This window comes from Myotis lucifugus, unplaced genomic scaffold (assembly GCF_000147115.1).
Source record: "Myotis lucifugus unplaced genomic scaffold, Myoluc2.0 scaffold_352, whole genome shotgun sequence".
Lineage (NCBI taxonomy): Eukaryota > Metazoa > Chordata > Mammalia > Chiroptera > Vespertilionidae > Myotis > Myotis lucifugus.
In genome coordinates this window covers 145,304-168,926 of record NW_005871400.1, presented here as the reverse complement: position 1 = coordinate 168,926, position 23,623 = coordinate 145,304, and the positions used below count along the sequence as shown (strand labels likewise).

The 23,623-nt window shown below is 43.8% G+C and overlaps 1 protein-coding gene across 1 annotated transcript in view; it reads right to left on the bottom strand.

Annotated features, from left to right (window-relative positions):
- LOC102423522 (ATP-binding cassette sub-family A member 3-like) overlaps positions 1 to 19,782 on the bottom strand; it is a 254,535-nt gene extending 234,753 nt beyond the window's left edge. The window contains exons 1-4 of the mRNA XM_023764831.1: positions 19,508 to 19,782; positions 18,240 to 18,388; positions 2,681 to 2,749; positions 1,440 to 1,701 (exon numbers count right to left, since the gene is read on the bottom strand). Coding sequence (XP_023620599.1) covers positions 1,440 to 1,701; positions 2,681 to 2,740 — 322 coding nt within the window. The 5' untranslated portion in view covers positions 2,741 to 2,749; positions 18,240 to 18,388; positions 19,508 to 19,782. The remainder of the gene's footprint in view (positions 1 to 1,439; positions 1,702 to 2,680; positions 2,750 to 18,239; positions 18,389 to 19,507) is intronic.
- Between the last annotated feature and the right edge of the window lie 3,841 nt (positions 19,783 to 23,623).

The following is a 23,623-nucleotide window of genomic DNA, read 5'->3' as shown; positions in this document are numbered from 1 at the left end:
TACAGAATATTTTGGGTAACCCAGAGTAGCCTGTAAGAGACTAATTTATTAGAATATTTGTGGTGTATACTTCAAGAATTATCGAGATTTTGCATTCTTCAGCTTCAATGGTGTTTTTTTATAATAAAAAATGTTTTGAGATGTCACCTACTCTCAAGGACTCTCAAATCCATTGAGAAACAAAAAAAGATTGAAAAAAATACACTGCTGAATAAATATATGTGTATAAAAAGAGGGGGCAATGGAGAGATACCCACCAAACTTCTGATAGTTTTTATTTCTGGGAGAAAGAGGAGAGAAACTGAGTTAAGAATGTGAGGGTAAGTGAAGAATGGGGAACTTTTATAATAATTCTAAATAGCCCGAGTCTTCTATACAGCATTCCTCAGTGACTCGGGCAACGTTTTTACCTAAGCAATCCTATATAAAAAAGAGGTGATATGCAAATTGACCATCACACCCTTGCACAAGATGGCCAACCCCATGTGGTCAAAAGATGGCCACCACAAGATTGCCAGCAGGGGAGGGCAGTTGTGGGCGACCAGGCCTGCAGGGGACGGCAGTTAGGGGTGACCAGGCTGGCAGGGGAGGGAGGACAGTTGGGGGGGACCGGGCCTGCAGGGGATGGCAGTTAGGGGTGACCAGGCCAGCAGGGGAGGGCAGTTAGGGGTGACCAGGCCAGCAGGGGAGGGCAGTTGGGGGCAACCAGGCCAGCAGGGGAGGGCAGCTGGGGGCGACGAGGCTGGCAGGGGAGGGCAGTTGGGGGCGATCGGGCTGGCAGGGGAGTGGTTAGAGGGTGATCAGGCTGGCAGGCAGAAGCGGTTAGGGGCAATCAGGCAGGCAGGCAGGCGAGCAGTTGGGAGCCAGCAGTCCCGGATTGTGAGATCCCTGTGGGATCAGGCCTAAACCGGCAGTCAGGCATCCCCCGAGGGGTCCCATTTGGTGAGGGTGCAGGCTGGGCTGAGGGACACCCCCCCGCAGTGCATGAATTTCATGCACCGGGCCTCTAGTGTTTGAAATAACTAACGACTTTGTATGCATCAAGAATGAGGATGCATGCCTATGCTGTCCCTTTGAATACCTTTGGCACACCATCATAGACCCCTGGAGTTATACTTACCAAGGTTTAAACAACACAATGAGAAACAAGGAAGACTGAGTATCACAGAATTGGATGATAATCTAGAATAAAATAAATTGATCATCTAGTTTTTAAATACCACTATTGGCTTTGAGATCTAGGAAAATATATTTTTATGTGAATTAACTCTCAAGTTTAACCAGCCATGTTATTATATACTTAGGAGATTATTACCTGGTTATGATGATATCCTACAATGTTTTACTTGGAAGATTATGCCCAGTGAAAAGGTTGCAAGTGTGTCTTCACTGAAACAATTTAATAATGCTTTTTTTCCCAGAAAACCTTAATTTCTAACCTTTAAAATTGTAGTGTAAATCTCTTTTCACAGTTTCAACGATATCCTTCACCACAACACTTTTGGAAGGCACAAAAGCCAATTCCCACACACCAGACGCAGGGACTTCTCTGAGGAATACAGGCAACTCATCAACAGGCTGTGGAGGGTAATTGAAGGGCCCCGTCTTCTCTCTATACGAAAACCTGCGTGTTAACAGAAGCACGCCAACAAACAGGACAGTCAGGATGAGCTCCGCAGCCAGAGCAGTGCACTGCCGGCGCTAGGAGAGGAAAAGGATACTGTTAGTGGAAGGGAACATTAACTTTCCAAATGACTGGTTATTTGATATTAGCAGGCTCTTCATAAAAGAAGATATAGATGGCAAAAAAAAAACGGCTCAGTATACTAGTACACTAGCAGTTTCCTGGACTGTCTGTTTCTCTCTCCTATGAGTCATTCTGGTGTTCTTTCACTCTCTGAGGACCCCACATATGTGCAAGAGATAACCCTGCTCCAGAACTGGGAAACTGCCACAGTATGAATGAAATGCAGTGACTGGGCTGTCAGATGATTTCCGTGATCATCTCTTAGATGTTGCAATCCTATCTAATAAAGAGGGAATATGCATATTGACCATGACTCCACCACAAACATGGTGGTGCCCAGTCCTCTCAGTCCCGGGAGGGCGGCCGCTGAGAGCAGGCAGCGTGAGAGGCCTGAAGGAATGCTTGCTTTGTCACCGCGGCGATGAGGCAAGTGTTCCACCCTGGCCACGGAGGGCCTCTGGGCAGTGGGCACGGAGTGGCCAGGGGGGTTGAGGGGGGGAGAGAAACACTTGCATTGTCGCCCCAGCGACAAGGCAAGCGATCCGTGCCTGGCCACAGAGGGCCTCTGGCCAGGGAGGGCAGTTGGGGGCCATGAGGCCAGCAGGGGAGGGCATTTGGGGGCAATCAGCCCAGCAGAGGGGGGGGGCAGTTGGGAACGAGCAGGCTGGCGGGGGGGGGCAGTTGGGGGCAAGCAGGCCAGCAGGCAGAGTGGTTAGGGGCAATCGGGCAGGCAGACAGGTGAGCGGTTAGGAGCCAGTGGTCCCAGATTGCAAGAGGGATGTCCAACTGCCGGTTTAGGCCCAATCCCACAGGGACATCCGCCAAGGGGTCCCAGATTGGAGAGGGTTCAGGCCGGGCTGAGGGACACCCCCGCCCCCATGCACAAATTTCATGCACCGGGCCACTAGTAATCCTATAAATAGCTCAACTTACCTTTAAAGTAAAATTCTTCCACAGAAGAACCATAAATTTGTTCAACACCAACAAATCCATTCTTCAACTCTAAGGAGGAAGTAAAGTTTTTTTTAAAAATAAGATTATCTAAAAAAAGGTAAATTTTAGGCAATTACTTAAATTTGAAATAATTTTCTCATCAGTCTTAAAGGATGACAACATAAACAAAAAGCATTTGAAATATCTGAGAAATTGTTTCTCCTTACTTTTTTTAAAAATATATTTTTATTGATTTCAGAGAGGAGAGGGATAGAAAGATAGAAACATCAATGATGAGAAAGAATCATTGATCGGCTGCCCCCTACTGGGGATCGAGCCCGCAACTCAGGCATGTGCCCTTGACTGGAATCAAACCCGGGACCCTTCAGTCCACAGGCCGATGCTCTATCCACTGAGCCAAACCAGCTAGGGCTCTCCTTACATTTTTAATTTACTCAGCATCTATTGAGCTTCTAATAATGTACAAAACTTCAAGCACAAGAAATGATCAGTGAGTTACTGATGCAAGTTTCCAGGTAAATTTGTCCAGTAGCTTTCCCAATTCTTATCAAAATACTAATTCAGAAACAATACAAAGCAAATCATCACCATAGAAAAAAAGCAAATAACAAGAACAAACATAAAATAACATCACACCTGTACGCTCAACATGCCACTCAGCAATTTGTGAGCTTGGAAATACCTACATTAACAACATTACTAATGGGAGCAGATTCATTCTTACATTTAATGAATATTTTCTGAATATCTATTATGTGCCATGTTAAGTGTGGGTGCACAATGGGAAACAAAGAAACCCTTCCCTCATGGTGTGGGTGGGTGGCACGGTAGGTTACTATAACCCAGATATAAGAACAGACTGTCTAGATTGATTTCCTAGCTCTACCACTAACTGTGTGACCTTGAACACTTGACTCCAATTTTGGGGGGCTACCAGGAAGAGAGCTGAAATTCGGGGCCAAGAGGGAAGGCATATCTTATGAATAAGAATGAATGTGAAAGGCACTGGCCCAATTTCAAGTAATTTTGATCTTTGATACCAGATGAAGGTGATCCCAGACCACAAATGCCTACAAGTGCCTAGCATAAAAAAGAACTCTACTCTGGAGAAAAATAATACCATCCTAGAATCAACTATTCCTACAAGCAATTTTTCTGAATCTGGGCCAAAATTATCAGAAGCAAAATTTAAAATCACTATGCTTACCATTTTCTTTTTTTTTCTTTATATTGAATTTATTGGGGTGACACTGGTTAATAAAATTATACAGGTTTCAGGCACACAATACTACAACACGTCATCTGTACACTGCATTTTGTGTTCACCACCCCAAGTCAAGTCTTCAGCCATCACCATTTATCCCCCAATATACCCTCCTCCTCCCATGCCCCCAGCTCTCCACCCCACCACTGGAAATGCCCACACTGTTGATCATGTCTGAGTTTTTTTTCTTTTTTCGCTCAATCCTTCCACCATCACCCCCCACCAACTCCCCAATAGTTCTCAGCTACTGTGGAAAGCAGTATGTGGAGTGACCTCAAAAAGTTAAAAATGGAACTGCCTTATGACCCAGCAATTCCACTTCTAGGAATTTATCCCAAAAACCCAAAACACTAATTAGAAAGAATATATGCATTCCTAAGTTCATGCAGCATTACTTGCCATACACAAGATTTGGAAGCAGCCCAAGTGCTCATCATGGATGAATGAAAAAAAATCTGTGGTACAGCCCTGACTGGTAGCTCAGTGGTTAGAGCACTGGCCTGTGCACCAAAGGGTTGAATGTTCGATTCCTGGTCAAGAGCACGTACCTAGGTTGCAGGTTCAATCCCTAGTTAGGATGTGTGTGGTAAACAATCAGTTGATGTGTCTCCCTCACTTGGATGCTTCTCTTTCTTTCTCGCTCTTTTTCTCTCCCTTCCTCCCTTCTACTCTCTCTAAAGTCAATGGAAAAAATATCCTCAGGTGGTCTACTAGCAACAATCCACAGACAAGACACCATTATGAAAACCCCACAGCGTGGCTGAGCTGAGTGGGTGGCCTCATCTGGCCAAGGAGCTCAGGGGGCAGTTCTGATTGATTTGGGTCCACAGTCAGAGAGCCAAGGCCATAGAGCCTGTTTCATGACCCAACCTATGCAGGCTAGCAAATCATTTGACCATTATGGAATACAGTATGGAGATTCCTCAAAAAATTAAAAATAGATCTACCAATGACGCAGCAATTCCACTTGCAGCATATATAACTGAAGGTTAAAGTTATCTCAAAAAGACATCTGCACTCACAGCCATGTTCACTGCAGCATTACTTACCTTAGCCAAGGCAGGGAAAGCCTATGTGGAATATCAATCAGCCATTGAAGGGAAATGCTGTCATTTTCAATAACATGTATAACCCTTGAGGGCATTATGCTAAGTGAAATAAGTCAGACAGAGAAAGACAAATGTGTGATATCATTTACAGGAGGAATCTAAAAGACTGAATTCATAGAAGCAGAATATAGATTGGCGGTTGTCAGGAGAGGGGAACATGGGTGAAAGTGGTAAAAAAGTGCTAACTTCCTGTTATAAGATTAATAAATAATGGTGACTATCGTTTTTTTTAATTAAATCTTTATTGTTCAGATTATTATATTTGTTCCTCTTTTTTCCCCCCAAAACTCCCCTCCTCTCAGTTCCCGCCCCACCCTCCGCCCTCACTCCTCACCCACTATCCTCATCCATAGGTGCACGATTTTTGTCCAGTCTCTTCCCGCATCTCCCACACCCCTTTCCCCCCCAAGAATAGTCAGTCCATTCCCTTTCTATGTCCCTGATTCTATTATAATCACCAGTTCATTCTGTACATCATATTATTTATTCACTTGATTCTTAGATTCACTTGTTGATAGATGCATGTTTGTTGTTCATAATTTGTATCTTTACCTTTTTCTTCTTCTTCCTGTTCTTAAAGGATACCTTTCAGCATTTCGTATTAATACTGGTTTGGTGGTGATGAACTCCTTTAGCTTTTCCTTATCTGTGAAGCTCTTTATCTGACCTTCACTTCTGAATGATAGCTTTGCTGGATAAAGTAATCTTGGTTGTAGGTTCTTGCTGTTCATCACTTTGAATATTTCTTGCCATTCCCTTCTGGCCTGCAAAGTTTCTGTTGAGAAATCAGCTGACAGTCGTATGGGTATTCCCTTGTAGGTAATTGACTTTCTTTCTCTTGCTGCTTTTAAGATTCTCTCTTTGTCTTTTGCTCTTGGCATTTTAATTATGATGTGTCTTGGTGTGGTCCTCTTTGGATTCCTTTTGTTTGGGGTTCTCTGCACTTCTTGGACCTGTAAGTCCATTTCTTTCACCAGGTGGGGGAAGTTTTCTGTCATTATTTCTTCAAATAGGTTTTCAATATCTTGCTGTCTCTCATCTTCTGGCACCCCTATAATTCTGATGTTTGTACGCTTGAAGTTGTCCCAGAGGCTCCTTACACTATCTTCGTATTTTCGGATTCTTTTTTCATTTTGCTTTTCTGGTTGGGTGTTTTTTGCTTCTTTGTATTTCAAATCTTTGACTTGATTCTTGCGCTCCTCTGGTCTGCTGTTGGGTGTCTGTATAATATTCTTTATTTCAGTCAGTGTATGCTTAATTTCTAGTTGGTTCTTTATCACAACATCGAGGGTCTCATTAGATTTCATGAGACTCTCATCAAGTTTATCGGCAGTTTCTAGCAAATTATTGAGAGACCTTAAAAGTGCGTTTTTTAGCTCTATATCCTCCATTTCTGTCATGTTTCTTTGTCTCCACATTTTTTATGCTTTCTTGGTGCACCCCCTTGTGGTCTTTGTGCGCAGTCTTGTTGTAGTTAACCCTTGATTGTTGTCGGCAATACTGGGGGTGAATTGACCTCCAGGTTAACTGGCTGTGTCTGCAGTGGGAGAGCTTCTGTGCTGCATCTCTAGGGCGGTGCTAATCTAGCCTTTGCCTGAGGCAATCTGGCAAATGCCTCTGTGCAGGGCTTGGGTGGGGCGGGTCCCAGGGGATCTACAGGGCGGGCGGAGCGAGCAGTTATGGCTGCTCTCAGTTCTGTCCCCAGCGGCTCTGCAACTGCTGCAAACCTCGGAGAGAAAGCTGCCTTCCCGTTTCTCCCGTTTGAGTCTGGGTCCCTAGAGACTCGCCCGGATCTGGAGCTCAGAGTCTGAAACTCCCTCCCGATTGAAAACAACAACCGCGCTCTCCGCCACCAGCCCACTCCACATGCACTCCGCAATGGTGACTATAGTTAATTATACTGTATTGTATGTTATAAGTTGCTAAGGAAGTAAATCTAAAAGTTCTCATCACACACAAAAAATTGTAACTATGTGAGGGATATATGTGTTAAATTTATTTTGGAAATCATCTTGTAATATATACATACCTCAAATCATTACATTGTATACCTTAAATTTATACAATATTATATGTCAACCAGAGGCCTGGTGCACAAATTCGTGCATGGGGTTGGGGGTGAAGGACCACAGGAGGTTGGCTGGCCACAGGAGGTTGGCTGTGGGAGCACACTGACCACCAGGAGGCAGCTCCTGCGTTAAGCTCCCTGGTGGTCAGTGCGCATCATAGCGACCAGTCGTTCTGGTCATTCGGTCATAATAGTCGCTTAGGCTTTTAAATATATCTATTGTATCTATTAAATCTGGGGGAAAATATAGTCAAAAAGTACAGGAAACATTTTAAAAAATGGACTACAGTCCTCAAGAGACACCTCAACGACAGAAGATATACAGATAACAAATAAGTATATAAAAAATGCTCTATATCAGCGGTCACCAACCGGTGGTCCATGGACCACTGGTAGCCCATGAGGTCCGAGAAGTTGGCGACTGCTGCTCTATATCATATGTCACCAAGGAAATGAAAATTAAAACAACAACAAGATACCATGTCACAACTATCAGAATGGCCAAAATCTAAAACCCTGACATCAATGCGGGCAAATATTTGGAGCAACAGAAGCTCTCATTCATTGCTGGTGGGAGTGTAACCTGTATAGCCACTTGGGAAGACAGGTTAATGGTTTCCTATAAAACTAAACAAACTCTTACCACACAGTCTGGCAAACATGCTCCTTGGTATTTACCCAAAGGAGTTGAAAACTTATGTCCATATAAAACCTGCACAGGGATGCTTATAACATCTTCAGTCATAGTTGCCAAAACTTATAGGCAATCAAGATGTTCCTCAGAGCAGGTGATGGATGAGTAACTGTGGTCCATCCGGACAGTGAAATATTACTCAGCACTAAAAAGAAATGAGCTGGATATAAAAAATGGCGGTAGAGTAAGCAGATGTTACACAGACATGCTCCCAGGACAAAACTGGAATTACAACTAAAATACAAAAAAAACCTTCCAGAATAATCAACTGAAGACTGCCTGGAGAGAACCCTGATAATCAGGGACTGAAAGTGGAGAACACATAGAGTCTGGTAGGAGGGACAGATGTGTGAAAGGGCTGGCCAGTTCCCACAAACAGCAGCTAAAGTTCCGGAGAGGTATCTCAGCTCTGGGGCTTGCCACTGAGAACTCTGGGGTCTAATCCCCAAGCTGGGCCCCCCAGCAGAGAGCACTGGAACTGAGAAAGGAGCCCACATAACATCTGGCTGTGAAAAGCAGCAGGGTTGCTGTCTGCCAGGGAGAGATGACTGGAAATTCAGGCACCCTCTTAAATGACCAACACACAAAATTCGGTGTGCAAACATTCACCTTGTGCTCCAGCAGAGGGAGGGCAGAGAAGACTGGAGCTGTGTGAGCAGAAGCCAGGGCTGGGGGCTCTGCAGTTAGAGCTCAGAAGGCAGATGCCCCAGTTTCCTGTGCTGAGTCATTCCCTCACACTGCAGAGATCATTTTTCTCACCCTGACATGACCTATCCAGGGGGTCTTACCTGGGGGAGAGACAGTCAACCTACTGGAAAACAACTTGCCCCATGGAGTGGAGTTTCTGAGGCCCACTGAGAAACTGACTAACAATTAGCTTCCAGGCAGAAGCAACTGCCCTACTCTGTTGGCAAAACTCACACCATACCTGTGGATGATTGCCTGAAAGCTACTCAAGGCTAAATCAAATCAGTCTGCAGGCAGAGGCGGGCTCTGGAGGCCTTGAGTCTTGCCTGATCTAATTAGTCAGAAACAGCTTTTGACACTGTCCTTTACTAGAAACTGAGAGACATAGCAGATCTACCTAATACATAGTCACAAACTCAAACAGGCAGCCAAAATGAGGAGATGAAGAAACAACCACTAATGAAAGAACAAGAGAATTATCTAGAAGAAGAGATAAATGAAATGGAGATAAGAAATTTATCTGATATAAAGTTCAGAATAATGATGGTAAAGATGCTCAACAGTATGAGAAAAGACATAGTAACTATGAAAACAGAAATAAAGAACATTATAGCACAAATAAAGAACACACTGGAAAGAACAGACAGCAGAAATTGGAAGCTGAGGATCCGATCAGTGATTTAGAAAAGAGAATAGAAAAGGTCACTCAATCAGAAAACTAAAAGGGAAAAAAAAGCAATTAAAAAACAAGAGGACAGCTTAAGAGAGCTGTGGGACAACATGAAACATAATAATATTTGCATAGTAGATGTGCCAGAAGAGACAGAAAGGGAGAAAGGAAAAGAGAATGTGTTTAAAGAAATAATGGCAGAAAACTTCCCAAATCTGGTGAAGGAAAAAGTCACACAAGTTCAGGAGGCACAGAGAATCCCCAAGCAAGAAGAACCCAAACCAGCCCATGCCCAGACACATCATAATTAAAATGCCAAAAAGTAAAGAAAAACCATCTTAAAAGCAGTGAGAGAAAAGCAAACTATTACCTACAAAGGAGTTTCTGATGATAAATCAGAAACTCTACAGGCTGAAGGGAATAGCGTGAAGTACTCAAGGTAATGGAAAGCAAGGATATGAAATTAAGATTACTATATCCAGTAAGGCTATCATTCAAAATAGATGGTGAAATAAAGAGCTTCCGAGGCAGGGGCGGGGGGGGGGGGTTGTCTAAATGAGTTCATCACCACCAAGCCAGCAATACAAGAAATACTAAAGGGACTGATGTAATAAGAAAACAAAATAGAGAGAGAAACCTAGGCATACAAATTAAAATGGCAATAAATAAGTACCTATCAATTATAGCCTTAAATGTAAATGGATTAAATGCTCCAATCAAAAGACATACAGTAGCTGAATGGATACAAAAACATGACCCAACTACTAGGTGTACCGGTTAATAATGTGGATTTTGTAATCAAAGAAAACATGATAATTTCAAGAGAAACATCAAAAGTGATTATTCAACGTAATGTCCATCACTAGCTACAGATTTCTCCCATCTTTCAGGTAATTTGTGGATACTGTCCCAATAGAACTTTTCTTGTTTTGAGGCAAACCATTCAGAGACCCAATTTTCCACTTCTTCATACGTTTTGAAGTGCTGCTCAGAAAGTGTGCATGCCATCGATCGCAACAAGTGGTAATCTGAAGGAGCAAGGTCTGGTGAATACAGCGGGTGGGTTAATACTTCCCAGGCAAGATCTTTTAACATGTCTTTAACTGGTTTTGAAGTGTGTGATGGTGCATCATCATGAAGCAAAATTACTTTGCTGTGTCTTCTGGCCCGTTTTGGTCATTTTATGATCAAAGCATGGTTCAAAATGATTATTTGTGTTGGTAGCAATCAGTATTAATGGTTTCACCTGGGTTTAGAAGCTCATAATACACCACACCTTCCTGATCCCACCAAACGCAGAGCATTGTCTTCTTTCCGAAGTGATTTTGCCTTGAAGTCGATGTTGATGGTCGACCTGGATCAACCCATGATTTTGTGCATTTGGGATTCTCAAAATAAATCCACTTTTCATCTCCAATCACAATTCGATGCAAAAAAGACTTTCTTTCATGCTGTTGAAGCAACATTTTACTGATGACTTTTCGGTTTTCCATTTGTCTTTCATTCAGTTGATGTGGCACCCATTTTCCTTCCTTTAAAATCTTTCCCATTGCTTGTAAATGATTGGAAATTGTTTACTGAGCAATGTTTAATCTTTCTGCAAGTTGTTTTTGAGTTTGACACACATCTTCATCCAATAATGCTTGTAATTGTTGGTCTTCACACTTTTTCAGTTGACCTGGATGTTCTTTCTCTTTCACATTGAAATCATCACTTTTAAAGCATTTAAACTTCAGTCACAAGTATCTTGAGATGGAGCATGTTCACTATAAGCTTCCCGAAGTATATGATAACATTCAGCAGCACTTTTCTTCAAAATAAAGTAATGAATTAAAACTTCCCATAAATGCTCTTTTTTGGGCATGAAATTTGACATTTTAAGCATAAAAATATCTATGATGTTAACACCTTCAGCAAATTTAACATATGAAGTTTTGAAGCTTGCTGTCAATACAACAAAATAGCATACATATCAAATCGCATATATATCAACATATGTGTAACTCCATCTATTGAAAAAAAATCTGCATTATTAACCAGTACACCTAGTATATGCTGTCTACAAGAGACCCACCTCAAAACAAAATGTTCACACAGGATGCGAGTGAAGGGATGGAAAAAATTTTCCATGCAAATGGAAATGAAAAAAAAAAAAGATGGGGTAGCAACACTCATATCTGCAAAATAGACTTCAAAATGAAGGCCATCACAAGTGACAGTAAAGGTCACTTCATAATACTAAAGGGATCGATCCAATAAGAGGATAAAATCCTGCTAAACATATAATAGTATGTACCCAATACAGGAGCACCTAAATATATTTAAAAAGAGAAACTTCAAGAGGACTTTAAGGGAGAGATTGACGGTAATACAGTCATAATAGGGACTTTAATACCCTGCTGACATCACTGGATAGATCTTCCAGGCAAAAAATTAACAAGGAAACGGTGACTCTAAAGGACACACTGGATCAGATGTAATTAACTGACATTTATAGAACATTTCACCCCAAAGCTGCAAAATATACATTCTTCTCAAGTGCACATGGGTCATTTTCAAAGATAGACCACATGTTAGGACACAAAACAAGTCTCTACAAGTTCAAAAAGATTGAAATCATATCAAGCATCTTCTCAGATCACAGTGGAATGAAATTAGAATCAACTACAGTAAAAACACCCAAAAACATTCAAACACATGGATGCTAAATAGCATGTTATTAAACAATGAGTGGGTTACCAATGAAATCAAGAAAGAAACCAACAACTTCCTGAAAACAAATGAAAATGAACACAAAACAACCTAAAATCCCTGGGACACAGTGAAAGCAGTCCTGAGAAGGAAGTTCATAGAACTATAGGCCTACTTAAAAAAAAATAACAAAAATTAATAATAAACTAACCCTACAACTTAAAGAATTAGAAAGGGAACAACAATATAAACCCAGAGTATATAGAAAGAGGGAAATAATAAAGATTAGAGCAGATTTAAATGACATAGAGGCCAAAAAATCAATTCAAAAAAAAAATCAATGAAACCAAGAACTGGTTCTTTGGTAGGATAAGTAAGATTGATGATCCCTTAGCCAGACTCATCAAGAAACAAAGAGAGAGGACCCAAATAAATACAATCAGAAACCAAAGCCGAGAATTAACCATTGACACCACAGAAATACAAAGGACTGTAAGAAAATACTACGAACAACTATTTAACAACAAGCTGGACAATGTGGATGAAATGGACAAATTCCTAGAAAAATACAATCTCCCAAAACTGAATCAGGAAGAAAACCTGAATAGACCAATAACAACTAATGAAAAAGAAGCAGTAATCAAAAACTCCCAGAAAACAGAAGCCTAGGTCCGGATGGTTTCACAGGGGAGTTTTACCAAACATTCAAAGAATAACTAACACCTATATTCCTCAAACTATTCCAAAGAATCCAAGAGGAAGGAACACTTCCAAGCTCTTTTTATGAAGCCAGCATTACCCTAATTCCAAAACCAGATAAAGACTACAAACAAAGGCCAATATCCCTGATGAACATAAATGCTAAAATCCTCAAAAAAATATTAACAAATGAGGTCCAGCAATATATCAAAAAGATCATACACCATGATCAAGTGGGATTTATTCCAGGGATGCAAGGCTGGTACAATATTTGTAAATCAATAAACAAGATACATCACATAAACAAATTCAAAGAAAAAATCACATAATCAGATCAATAGATGCAGAAAAAGCATTAGGCAAAAATCCAACACCATTTTTTCATAAAAACTCATAAAGTGGGACTAGAGGGAGTATACCTCAAAATGATAAAGGCCATATATGAAAAACCTATAGTGAACATCATACTCAATGGGCAAAAACTAAAACTATTTCCCCTAAGAACAGAAACAAGGCAGGGATATCTGCATTCACCACTCTTATTCAACATAGTACTGGAAGTCCTACCCACAGCAATCAGACAAAAAGAGATAAAAGGCATCCAAACTGGAAAGGAAGAAGTAAACTGGCATTTTCCGCAGATGACATGATATGGTACATAGAAAACCCTAAGGACTCCACCAAAAAACTACGAGATTTAATAAATGAATTTGGCAATCTAGCAGGACACAAAATCAATGGCTTTTTTATACACCAATAATGAATTCTCAGAAACAGAAACTAAACAATTGTATTTACCATTGCAACAAAAAATTAAGATTCTTAGGAATAAACTTAACCAATGAAGTAAAAGACTTGTACTCAGAAAACTACAGGATGTTGAAAAAAAGAGATAGAGGAAGACATAAACAAGTGGAAGAATATACTGTGTTCATGGGTTGGTAGAATTTACATCATTAAAATGTCCATTCTACCCAAAGCAATCTATAGATTCAATACATCCCTAATAAAATACCAACAGCATATTTCACAGATCTAGAACAAATATTTTAAAAATTGATGTGGGACCAAGAAAGACCCCGAATAGCTGCAATCTTGAGAAAGAAGAACAAGGAGGGAAGCACAATACCCAACATCAAGTTATACTATAAAGCCACTGTAACTAAAAAAAGCCTGGTACTGCACATGAACAGGCATATAAATCAATGGAATAGAATAGAGACCCCAGAAATCGACCCAAGCCATTATGCTCAATTAATATTTGATACAGGAGGCAAGAGCATACATTGGAGTGAAGACATTCTCTTCAAAAATGATGTTGGGAAAATTGGACAGGTATATGCAAAAAAATGAAACTAGACCAGCAGTTCTCAACTGTGGGTCGTGACCCCTTTGGCGGTTGAAAGACCCTTTCACAGGGGTCGCCTATCATCCTGCATATCAGATCTTTACATTACGATTCACAACAGTAGCAACATTACAGTTATGAAGTAGCAATGAAAATAATTTTATGGTTGGGTCACAACATGAGGAACTATCAAGGGCCAGAAGGTTGAGAACCACTGAACTAGACCTAAATAGGCACTTTTCTAAAGTGGACATACAGATGACCAAGAGACCTATGAAAAAATGTTTCAAAGTCACTGATCATCAGAGAGATGCAAATTAAAATGACAATGAGGTATCACTGTCAGAATGGCTACCATTAACAAATCAACAAATGACAAGTGCTGGTGAGGATGTGGAGAAAAGGGAACACTCGTGCACTGCTGGTGGGAATGCAGACTGGTGCAGCCACTATGGAAGACAGTATGGCGTTTCCTCAAAAAATTAAATATGGAACTGCCATTTGACCCAGTAATCCCACTTCTAGAAATATATCCTAAGAAACTCAAAACACCAATCAGAAAGAATATATGCACCTCTATGTTCATAGTTGTTAGGGTCCAGCCCCAGCAGGTCCAGAGGTTCCCAAAGGTGTGGACGGAGTCGGCGAAGAAGGAAGGACACTGAGGCAGCATTCAGTTTATCAGCATAGTTGGGTTTTCTGGCCTGGTTCTATCCAGGATCTCTAGCCAGGTTCTCCAGCCAAGTTCTGTCTAGGTCAGGGGTGGGCAAACTTTTTGACTCGAGGGCCACAATGGGTTCTTAAACTGGACCGGAGGGCCGGAACAAAAGCATGGATGGAGTGTTTGTGTGAACTAATATAAATTCAAAGTAAACATCATTACATAAAAGGGTACGGTCTTTTTTTTTTTTTTTTTTAGTTTTATTCATTTCAAACAGGCCGGATCTGGCCCGTGGGCCGTAGTTTGCCCATGGCTGGTCTAGGTTCTCTTGCCAGGTTCTGTGTCTAGGTTCTTCAGCCAGGTTCTCTAGCCAAGTTCTAGCCAGGTTCTGTCTTTTATTGTTACATCTGTATGTATACCAGTTGATTTTAATCCTGTCAAGTTCTATTCCAAAGGTTAGGGCGTTTCTTATCTCCATTCCAGGGAGTAAAGATTATGTAGCTTAAGGGTGATTGTTCGTAGTTAAAGTGATTAACCACCCGCCTGGCATTCAGTTAACAGGTTTTATTCCCTCCCTAACTTCAGGGAAAAATCCCTACCTGGGGAAACAACCTTTCTCGGAGAGGTGACCTTGGTTAAAACACATATCGCCAAGAAGGTGAGCAAACATATTAAGAACAGTATGACATATACGCCAGGTCCCTTGAAACATACGCTGTGCAGATGTTTCTTCCCTGCAGCGACTGTGTCAAGCAGCAAGGATGGACCGGCTTCTGACACATAGTAGCACAATTTACAATAGCTAAGACCTGGAAACAGCCCAAGTGCCCATCAGTAGATGAGTGGATAAAAAAGCTGTGGCACATTTATACCATGGAATACTATGCAGCAGTAAAAAAGAAGGATCTCTTACGCTTTGAGACAGCATGGAGGGACCTGGAGAGTATTATGCTAAGTGAAATAAGTCAGTCAGAGAAAGACAAGTATCACATGATCTCACTCATATGTGAGAAGAAACTGATGAACAGAGTGGATCCAGAGATATGGAAGCATGGAAGAGTGCGGGTAATCTAGTAGGAAAGGTGGAGGAGGTAGGTGGGTGGGAGTTAATCAATCAGGTCTTGTATGCATATATGCATAACTCATAGACACAGACAGTAGGGTAGTAAAGGTCTGGGATGATGGTGGGCTGGCGGGGGTCAATGGGGGCAAAAAGGGGACATATGTAATACTTTTAATAAAGATTAAAAAAAGTGAGCTATCAAGCCATATGAAGACAACTGAGGAACCTTAATTGCATCTGACTAACTGACAGAAGCCAATCAAAAGGCTACACACTGTGATTCTAACTACAGTGGGGCCTTGACTTATGAGTTTAATTCATTCCGTGATGGAGCCCATAACTCAAATTACTCGTATGTCAAATCAATTGTGAACGAGTGAGACACGTGATGCTGGGCTGATGTTGTGGCGTTCACTGTGACATTCGCTGCACCAACTAGCGGTGGGGTATCTGAAGCTGGCTCGTAACCCAAATTTTAGCTCGCAACTCAAAGCAAAAAATCGGCCAAGAGACAGCTCGTATCTCGAAAAACTCGTTAGTCGGGACACTTGTAAGTCAAGGCCCCACTGTATCTGACATTTTGATAAAGGCAAAGCTATGGAAATAGTAACTGCATCAGTGGCTGCCAGGGTTTAGGGGTGGGAAGAGGAATAAATAGGTGGCACTCAGAGACTCAGAGCAGTGAACCTACTCTGTATGACACTGTAATGATGGACATATGTCATTATACACTTGCCAAAACCCACCGAATGTACACTACCAAGGGTGACCTAATGTCAACTATGGTGTGGGTGATTTTGATCACTTTCAACTGTGAAGGACGTACCACTGTGGTGAGGAAGTGGTGTGAGGGAGGCTGGGCATATGCAAGAGGAAGAGGTATGTGAAAAATTTCTATACCTTCCCCTCAACTTTGCTGTGAACTTAAACTGCTCTGAAATGTAAAATCTTTAAAAAACACTGAAAAAACTCAACATTATATGGCATCAGAGAAATGCAAATTAAAACAAAATGAGATACCTCATCAGAGTACACAGCTGGGAGAGCTTGGGAAGGTTCTGCCCACGTGGTTTTCAGCTGGGAGATTCTGCCCCCCAGAGACACTTAACACTATGAAAGTGGAAACAGACAGGATGTTTACCGAAATCACGTATCCATCAGGAGATGAATGGATAAAGAAAACGTAGGAATTCAACGAAATCCTCTTCATGGTTCAAAGAAGAGGACAAATACTGTACTTTCATAGGAGGATGATATATTGTAAAAGGGGAAAGTTGCAAAACAGTTTATGTGATTGTAAAAATATAAATATATATGTGAGCATGTATGGAGAAGACAAATGGGAGGATATACACAGTTTCTTGACAGCCTTTGTCTCTCAGGAGGGAAATGGGAGACTTACAATATTCTCCAATATGTACTAGTGTGTGCATGATGTTTGAATTCTGTAAAATGCTCCTGTGTCATTTCTAATTGTTTCTTCAGATGGAGGTGAATAAATAATCACCTGATGCATAAGATGGAGAACTTTTTTCTCTTGTTCCTACATTGGTGTGGACAAAAGGGGCCGCATGCGAACCTGACAGCTCAGGGAAGGCCTGCGTGGTGGTCTTGCAAACTCAGACCTAAAGTGACCACAAGGATGGCCTGCAATTAAACTTGAACTAAAGACAGTTATGGTGGGTAGTCACTCCTAGGCCGGAATCTTCCCTGACAAGGTCACTCTTTACCTTAACTGGGCCTATGGTCCTTTTGCATCTAAGATAACATATCATTGAAATGTCAGAGGAACTTGTAACCTCCCTTCCCCAGACCCCTCAGGGTACAACCACATGTGGGAAGCCACCTATTGTCTTCACTAGCAGAGAGGTGTGGACAAGGAACCCGAAAAGCTGGTGATCCTTGAAGTCCTGGCAAAGGTCAGGGCTGTGCACCCACTGTTAGTCCAGACAATGGTAGCTGAAGCAACTTCCCCATTTATTATTATGTAAATCCTTGCTGATGGGCTAATCTGCCTGTTACTGGAAATTGCCTGCCTAAGGGTTAGGGGTGTATCCCAAACCAATAAAAGGTTGGCGAGGCCTGAGCACCAGTGGAAGTCCTTCCCCTTGAGTTGACTTGCCCGACTGGCCCCCCAATATTTCCAAATTATCTCTTGTCTTGTCTCTTTCATTTGCGTGCGGCCCCTCTTCCAGATCCTAAACCCTGAACCATGCCGGACGTGGGACATAGACGGACAAACATACATAAACGTTTACACACCACATGCCCTGGGCGCCAGGACAGAGACCACAGATTCCTTCATTGTTATTGTTATTGTGTTAATTGTTGACTGTTGACTATCCTGCACCCACTAAGGATGTGCCTATCATTTTACTTTTTATCCAATCCCAGGGGTCTCTCCGCTTTGCTCTCTCCCGCCTCCTCCTCTATCACCAATGGGTTTCATATAACCCACCTTCATCTCCTCCTCGGATTGGTTTGTAGAACAAAGTGAAAAGCTGCCACCCTCCAGAGCACTGTCCCAACCCCTTGAGATTCTGCTTCCCAGCAACTGTGGACAATTTGGCTCAAATAAACTCACCAACATTCTTTACAGGTTGGAACGTTTTTATGTGAACACATGTATGAGGGGTCTTGTCCAAAGGGTAATGGAAACCACATTGACCAGACAGCAAAACAGTCTCCTCCCAGACACTGCAGATCGTGAAAGGCAACAAATGCAAACCGAGTCTGAAGGAAAGAATAAATAGGGGGGGAATTGTGAGAATAAACAAGTAATCTTTCCAGTCAAAGAAGGGGGTGTAGGCAGCCGTCATTTTGGCTCCATGACTGCAGCTCCCCTGGGGGCCGCCATTTTGAAACGGCAAAGGTCAACCCCTCCCTTTTTCCTTTAAAGTAGCCAATCGCGCAAGACTGGGAGGAGCTTAGGCTCTGACCAATCAAGAGTGAGGGACAGATGATGTGAGTCAGGTGTGGACCGTCCCCTGCTACTCCCAGCCCCGCCCCCTGCACCTCCTGCAGGAGGAGCTGCCTTGCTCTCCGGCTCCCAGTGTCCTTTGTGTCCTGCCAGGACCCCTGGTTTGGGGCTCACCTTCTTTCTAGCACAAGGACATCTGCCTGGATTGTCTCCTGGAGAAGGAACAAACCAGCCCCTGATGTCTGCTCAATTTTAACCCAAACATCCTACTCCCTCCCTTGTTGTGTAGCAAGAGCTAGGCCCAGGGCGTAAAAGGGGAGACTGCCCTTGGCTTTCCTGTCCTTGTGATGAGCTGTAGGGCCCAGCTATGGGGTTAAGCCTGGGACTGACCTGTTGGCAGAGCCACAAACAAGTCCCAGCTTAGAGGGCACAGTCCTCTTAGCATAATTAAGCTTGACCTTATAATGCTCCCTAGATCTTATCTGGGTAGCTAATGGGCTGAGGGAGATGCAGCAAGTGCTGCCAAAACAAGTGAAACTCACAAGAACATTGCAACTATGGTGACCACTACCTTGTTTACCTCTGGCTATAAAATAAAGGCTCAGCTTGCCTCTGGGTCTCTCTCTGTGGCCTCAGCCAGGCACAGGAAGATCCACCTAGACCCAGCTTATTCTCTTTGTCTGTCTTTTCTTTAATTCTTCGCCACCCCGCCTCAGGCTCACCAAACCCTTGGCTGTGCTGGCCCGGCACATGTGACACCCAACGCAGGGCCTGAGTTCGGGGGAACTACAATTGCAAGATGAAAGGACGCTCCAGTGAAGCAAGTGCAGAAAGCAAAAAGTAAGGGGAGGAGTGAAGTTTAGTAGCAGCTTGGTGTAAAACATGGGAAATTAAGACTGTCCAAATCTGAGGACTATAAAGAAACATCAGACCTCCAGAAGGAAATCCGACAGCACCAGCCTCACATCAACATCTTCACATCGACGGCATCTTCGAGAGGAGCCAGAGCATCGTCACCCACAGCAGCAGCCTGAATGCCGAGACCATCCCACAGAGGCTCACCGACCTGTAGCAGCTGTGGGGCCTCCTCATTGAGGAGACAGAGAAGAGGCACCGGTGGCTGGAGGAGGTACAGGGGACCCAGAGAAGCTCCATGTCCCTGCATTCAAAAGACTGAGAATTGCCCCAATGATAGCGATGGAGAAGAAGAAAATGAAGGCTATGCAAGGGACCAAGGTGCTGACTATAACCTTCATTTTGTAGCTGAAATGTTAACATGCCTGTAGTTTGATTTCTCTCATTGCTGTGTCGCATTGGCATTGTTTTGTTACTGTTTTAATAGCCAGAGTTTTGTTCTTGATGTTCAAGTTTTAAAATGTTAAAATGTTCTGTAGTTTGGGTTTTGCATTGGCATTGGCATTGTTTTATTAGTCAGAGCTTTGTTCTTGATGTGTAAGTTTTACTGTAGTAGCTTAAAAATAAAAGAAGGGAGAGATGTAGGAAGCAGCCATAGAGTTAAGCCTCGGATTGACCTGTTGGCAAAGCCACAAACAAGTCCCAGCTTAGAGGGCACAGCCCCCTTAGCATAATTAGGCTTGACCTTATGACACTCCCTAGATCAGGGTGGGCAACCCCTGGCACGCATGCCAAACATGGCACACCAGTAACTTTTGCTGGCACACAAAACCGTCTCTTATAATCTTCCATTTACAATTTTTATGAACATTTGAATGACTTAAATGTTAAATTACAAGGAACTGGCAAGACACTTGATGTTATGTTTGGTTACATAAAGGCTTTTGAAAAGAAATTGGAAGTCTTTAAGAGGGATGTGGATGGTGAGAGATTTAGGTATTTCCCAAACCTCAAGAGCCACATCACAGACCTCCCAAAAGATGACAGAACAAACTGACAAAGCCTTCAAAAGCTGTTTTTAAACATCATCGAGTCAACTATTGAGCAGTTCTTCTCAAGATTTGCGAAATTCAGAGAACTGGAAGAGACAGCAAAATTCATGAGGTTTCCAGACAGCATGAAACTAGAGGAACTAAAGTTACAAATGTTTTCATGGCTAGACATGGCTGACTTTTAAATGCAGTTGATTGAATTTCAGAGTAGCTCAATTTGGAAGCAGAAATTTATTGACCTTAGAGTTGACTTGGAAAACATTGGAAAAAAGCGATTAGAGACAGAAGTACCAGAGAGAAGTGTCGAAAACGAACTATTGAGGACTTGGAATGCCATTCCAGAAATTTTTTTCTGTTTAAAAAACTTTGCAACAGCATTACTCTCCATGTTTTCATCCACATACGCTTGTGAATCTTTGTTCTCAGTGATGAATTTTGTTAAGTCTCGTAATAGGAGTAGTCTGACAGATGAAAGTAGTAGCTCGTGCATATCTCTGAAGGTCACGAAATATAAACCTGATGTAAAATCTCTGTCATCAGTGATGCAGCAGCAAAAGTCCCACTGATAATATCAAATGGAGTCATAAAGTTTTCTGTCGGACTATCAGTGTACATGTATACATTAAAAAATAAATGTATTTTTCATCATCATATACTGTGTTTTTGTCACTCGAATGAATTTTATTATTTCTTCAAGGTTCTTCACATATGTACACCTTAAGAGATATCAAGTAGGCGTAACATGTTCTCAAAAAATTAGGGTTGGCACGCAGAAGAATTTTGAGTCAGAGATTTTGCTGGTTTTGGCACGCACTCACAAAAAGGTTGCCCACCCCTGCCCTAGATCTTATCTGGGTAGCTAATGGGCTGAGGGAGATGCAGCAAGTGCTGCCAAAACAAGTGAAACTCACAAGATCATTGCAACTATGGTGACCACTACCTTGTTTACCTCTGGCTATAAAATAAAGGCTCAGCTTGCAGTCTGGGTCCCTCTCTGTGGCCTCAGACAGGCACAGGAGATCCACCTAGACCCAGCTTATTCTCTTTGTCTGTCTTTTCTTTAATCCTTTGCTGGTCCGGCACAATGAGCAATGCCTAGCCCTTTCCCTTCATGGAAAGTAAAATAAACTCCCTCTGGCTATCTCTCTCTCTTCCCTCAGGTGTGGATTCCTTCATAACCCGCTTCACCAGCCCAAACCCTGGTAATATGTAACTCTTTTTAAATGCCCTCTTCCCTGCTTTTTAAATGCCCTCTTCCCTGCCCTGGCCAGTGTGGCTCCTGCACCGAAAAGGTCACCTGTTCGATTCCTGGGCAGGGACTTACCCACGTTTCAGATTTGGTCCCTGGTCGGGTGCGTTTCAGAGGCCACTATTTGATGTTCCTCTCTCTCCCTTTCCCTTCCTCTCTCTCTAAAATCAATTAAAAGGACACACTTTTTCTTTTAAACCCTGTTTCCCATTTTACAACCCAAAGATGTCTTTCACAAGGACCTGGGAGTAATCCTTTGAAATGCAGTCCTCCAGGAAAATAGCTCTCCTACACCAGTTTCTGTGGGCGGTGGGAGCCAGCATCCCTCAGCAAGCACAGCCGGCTGATCGCAGAGAAAACAGGCGAATAACGCCTCTAAGGCAGACCTCCCCCTCCCCGCAAGCCTCCCTTCCGCTGCCCGCGCACCCAGCCCGCACACGCCCTCCGCCCTCCCGGCCCGCGCAGGGCAGCGCCGCTGGGCTCTGGCCCCTGCCCTGCTCCCGCAGCCCATTGCACGCTGCACTTTGGCGCACGTTTTGCTCTCACAGGGAACTAAACTCCCACCTCGCTTTCAGCCGTTTGGTGAGCACTGGCTACGTCCAGGCCAGTTCATATTGGCGGTCACCCTCTGAGACCGGTACGGGTGTCCCTTTTCTTACAGATGGGGAAACGGAGGCCTGGTGAACATAAGCAATCTGCCTTCGCCCATTGATATAAACGGAATGTTTGTGCTCCGCCCCCCACTTACATGATGTGGGGTCTTTGGGGGGATTAGTCATAAGGGTAGAGCCCCCACGAAGGGATTAGCGCCCTCAGAGAACAGACCAGAGAGCCCCCTCCCCCTCCTCCCCGCGAGGACGCCAGCATCCTCCCTGAACCCTCACAGCCCTCGGCAGACACCGCGCCCGCGGAGCCGGGGCCGGACTCCCAGCCTCCGGGCCGGCGAGGAGGGAAGCTCCCGTTCCCAGTCGCCCCGCCGGCACCGGCCACACAGCCCCAGCTACGAGGGCGGTCACTCAGACCCACCCAAACTGCTGCCTCCGAAGACCGCGCCAGCCAAGACCTCTCCGCGCCCGCGGCAGCACCCGCGGGCGCCTGCGGGAGGGAAGGCTCCCAGGGAGTCTCAGGACCGCTGCCCAGACAGAGGACTCGGGGGTGGGAGTGACCCAAGGGCGGGAGGTCTGGACACTCACCCCGCAGGCCTCGCAACCGCAACCGCCTCCGCCTCCGCCGCCGCCTCCGCCGCCACTGCTGCGCGCGAGCCTCTTCCCAACGCCCTGCCCAACCGCACCGCGTCCCTGGTGCCGGCTTCTCGCGGGAGCCTCGGGGACGCCCTCCAGCCCAGGCGCGTCGCCTCCGCTCCGCCCCTCCCGGACACGCCCCTCTGCCGCCCCTCCCCGCCACGGACACGCCCCTCCGCCCGCCCCGACCTGGAATTGACACGAGTGTTCGTTTTGAAAAAGAGAATGAAAGGCAGTTTGTGATTTATGGACATGACGAGAGAATACGAATCTAGCGGGGTAATCGGTGCCAGAGTAGATGAGCCCGATGGAGACATGAGGGAGAGAGGGACATAGGATTTTGAACAGACGATATAAGGTGGAAAGGGCCAGAGGGCAAAATAAGAAAACTAGCCTGCGCCCTCTATGTGACGTATATATTAAGTGCACGACAGCCCGTCCCATAAGACCAAGAGTCAACCAAGTGGCTCTCTGAGCTGTGGTAATGTGTGGGTAGAGTGTTGTCGAGATTTGAGCGAACCAGACATGCAGAAGACCCGTGAGCCGGGACACGCTAGAGTCACAAAAGAGGGGGGAATGTGTGATGACCGTTACGAGTTTTGCGACCCTAGGTAGCTGTGAAAGATTAGAGTATCGCCTGCTGAACGGTGC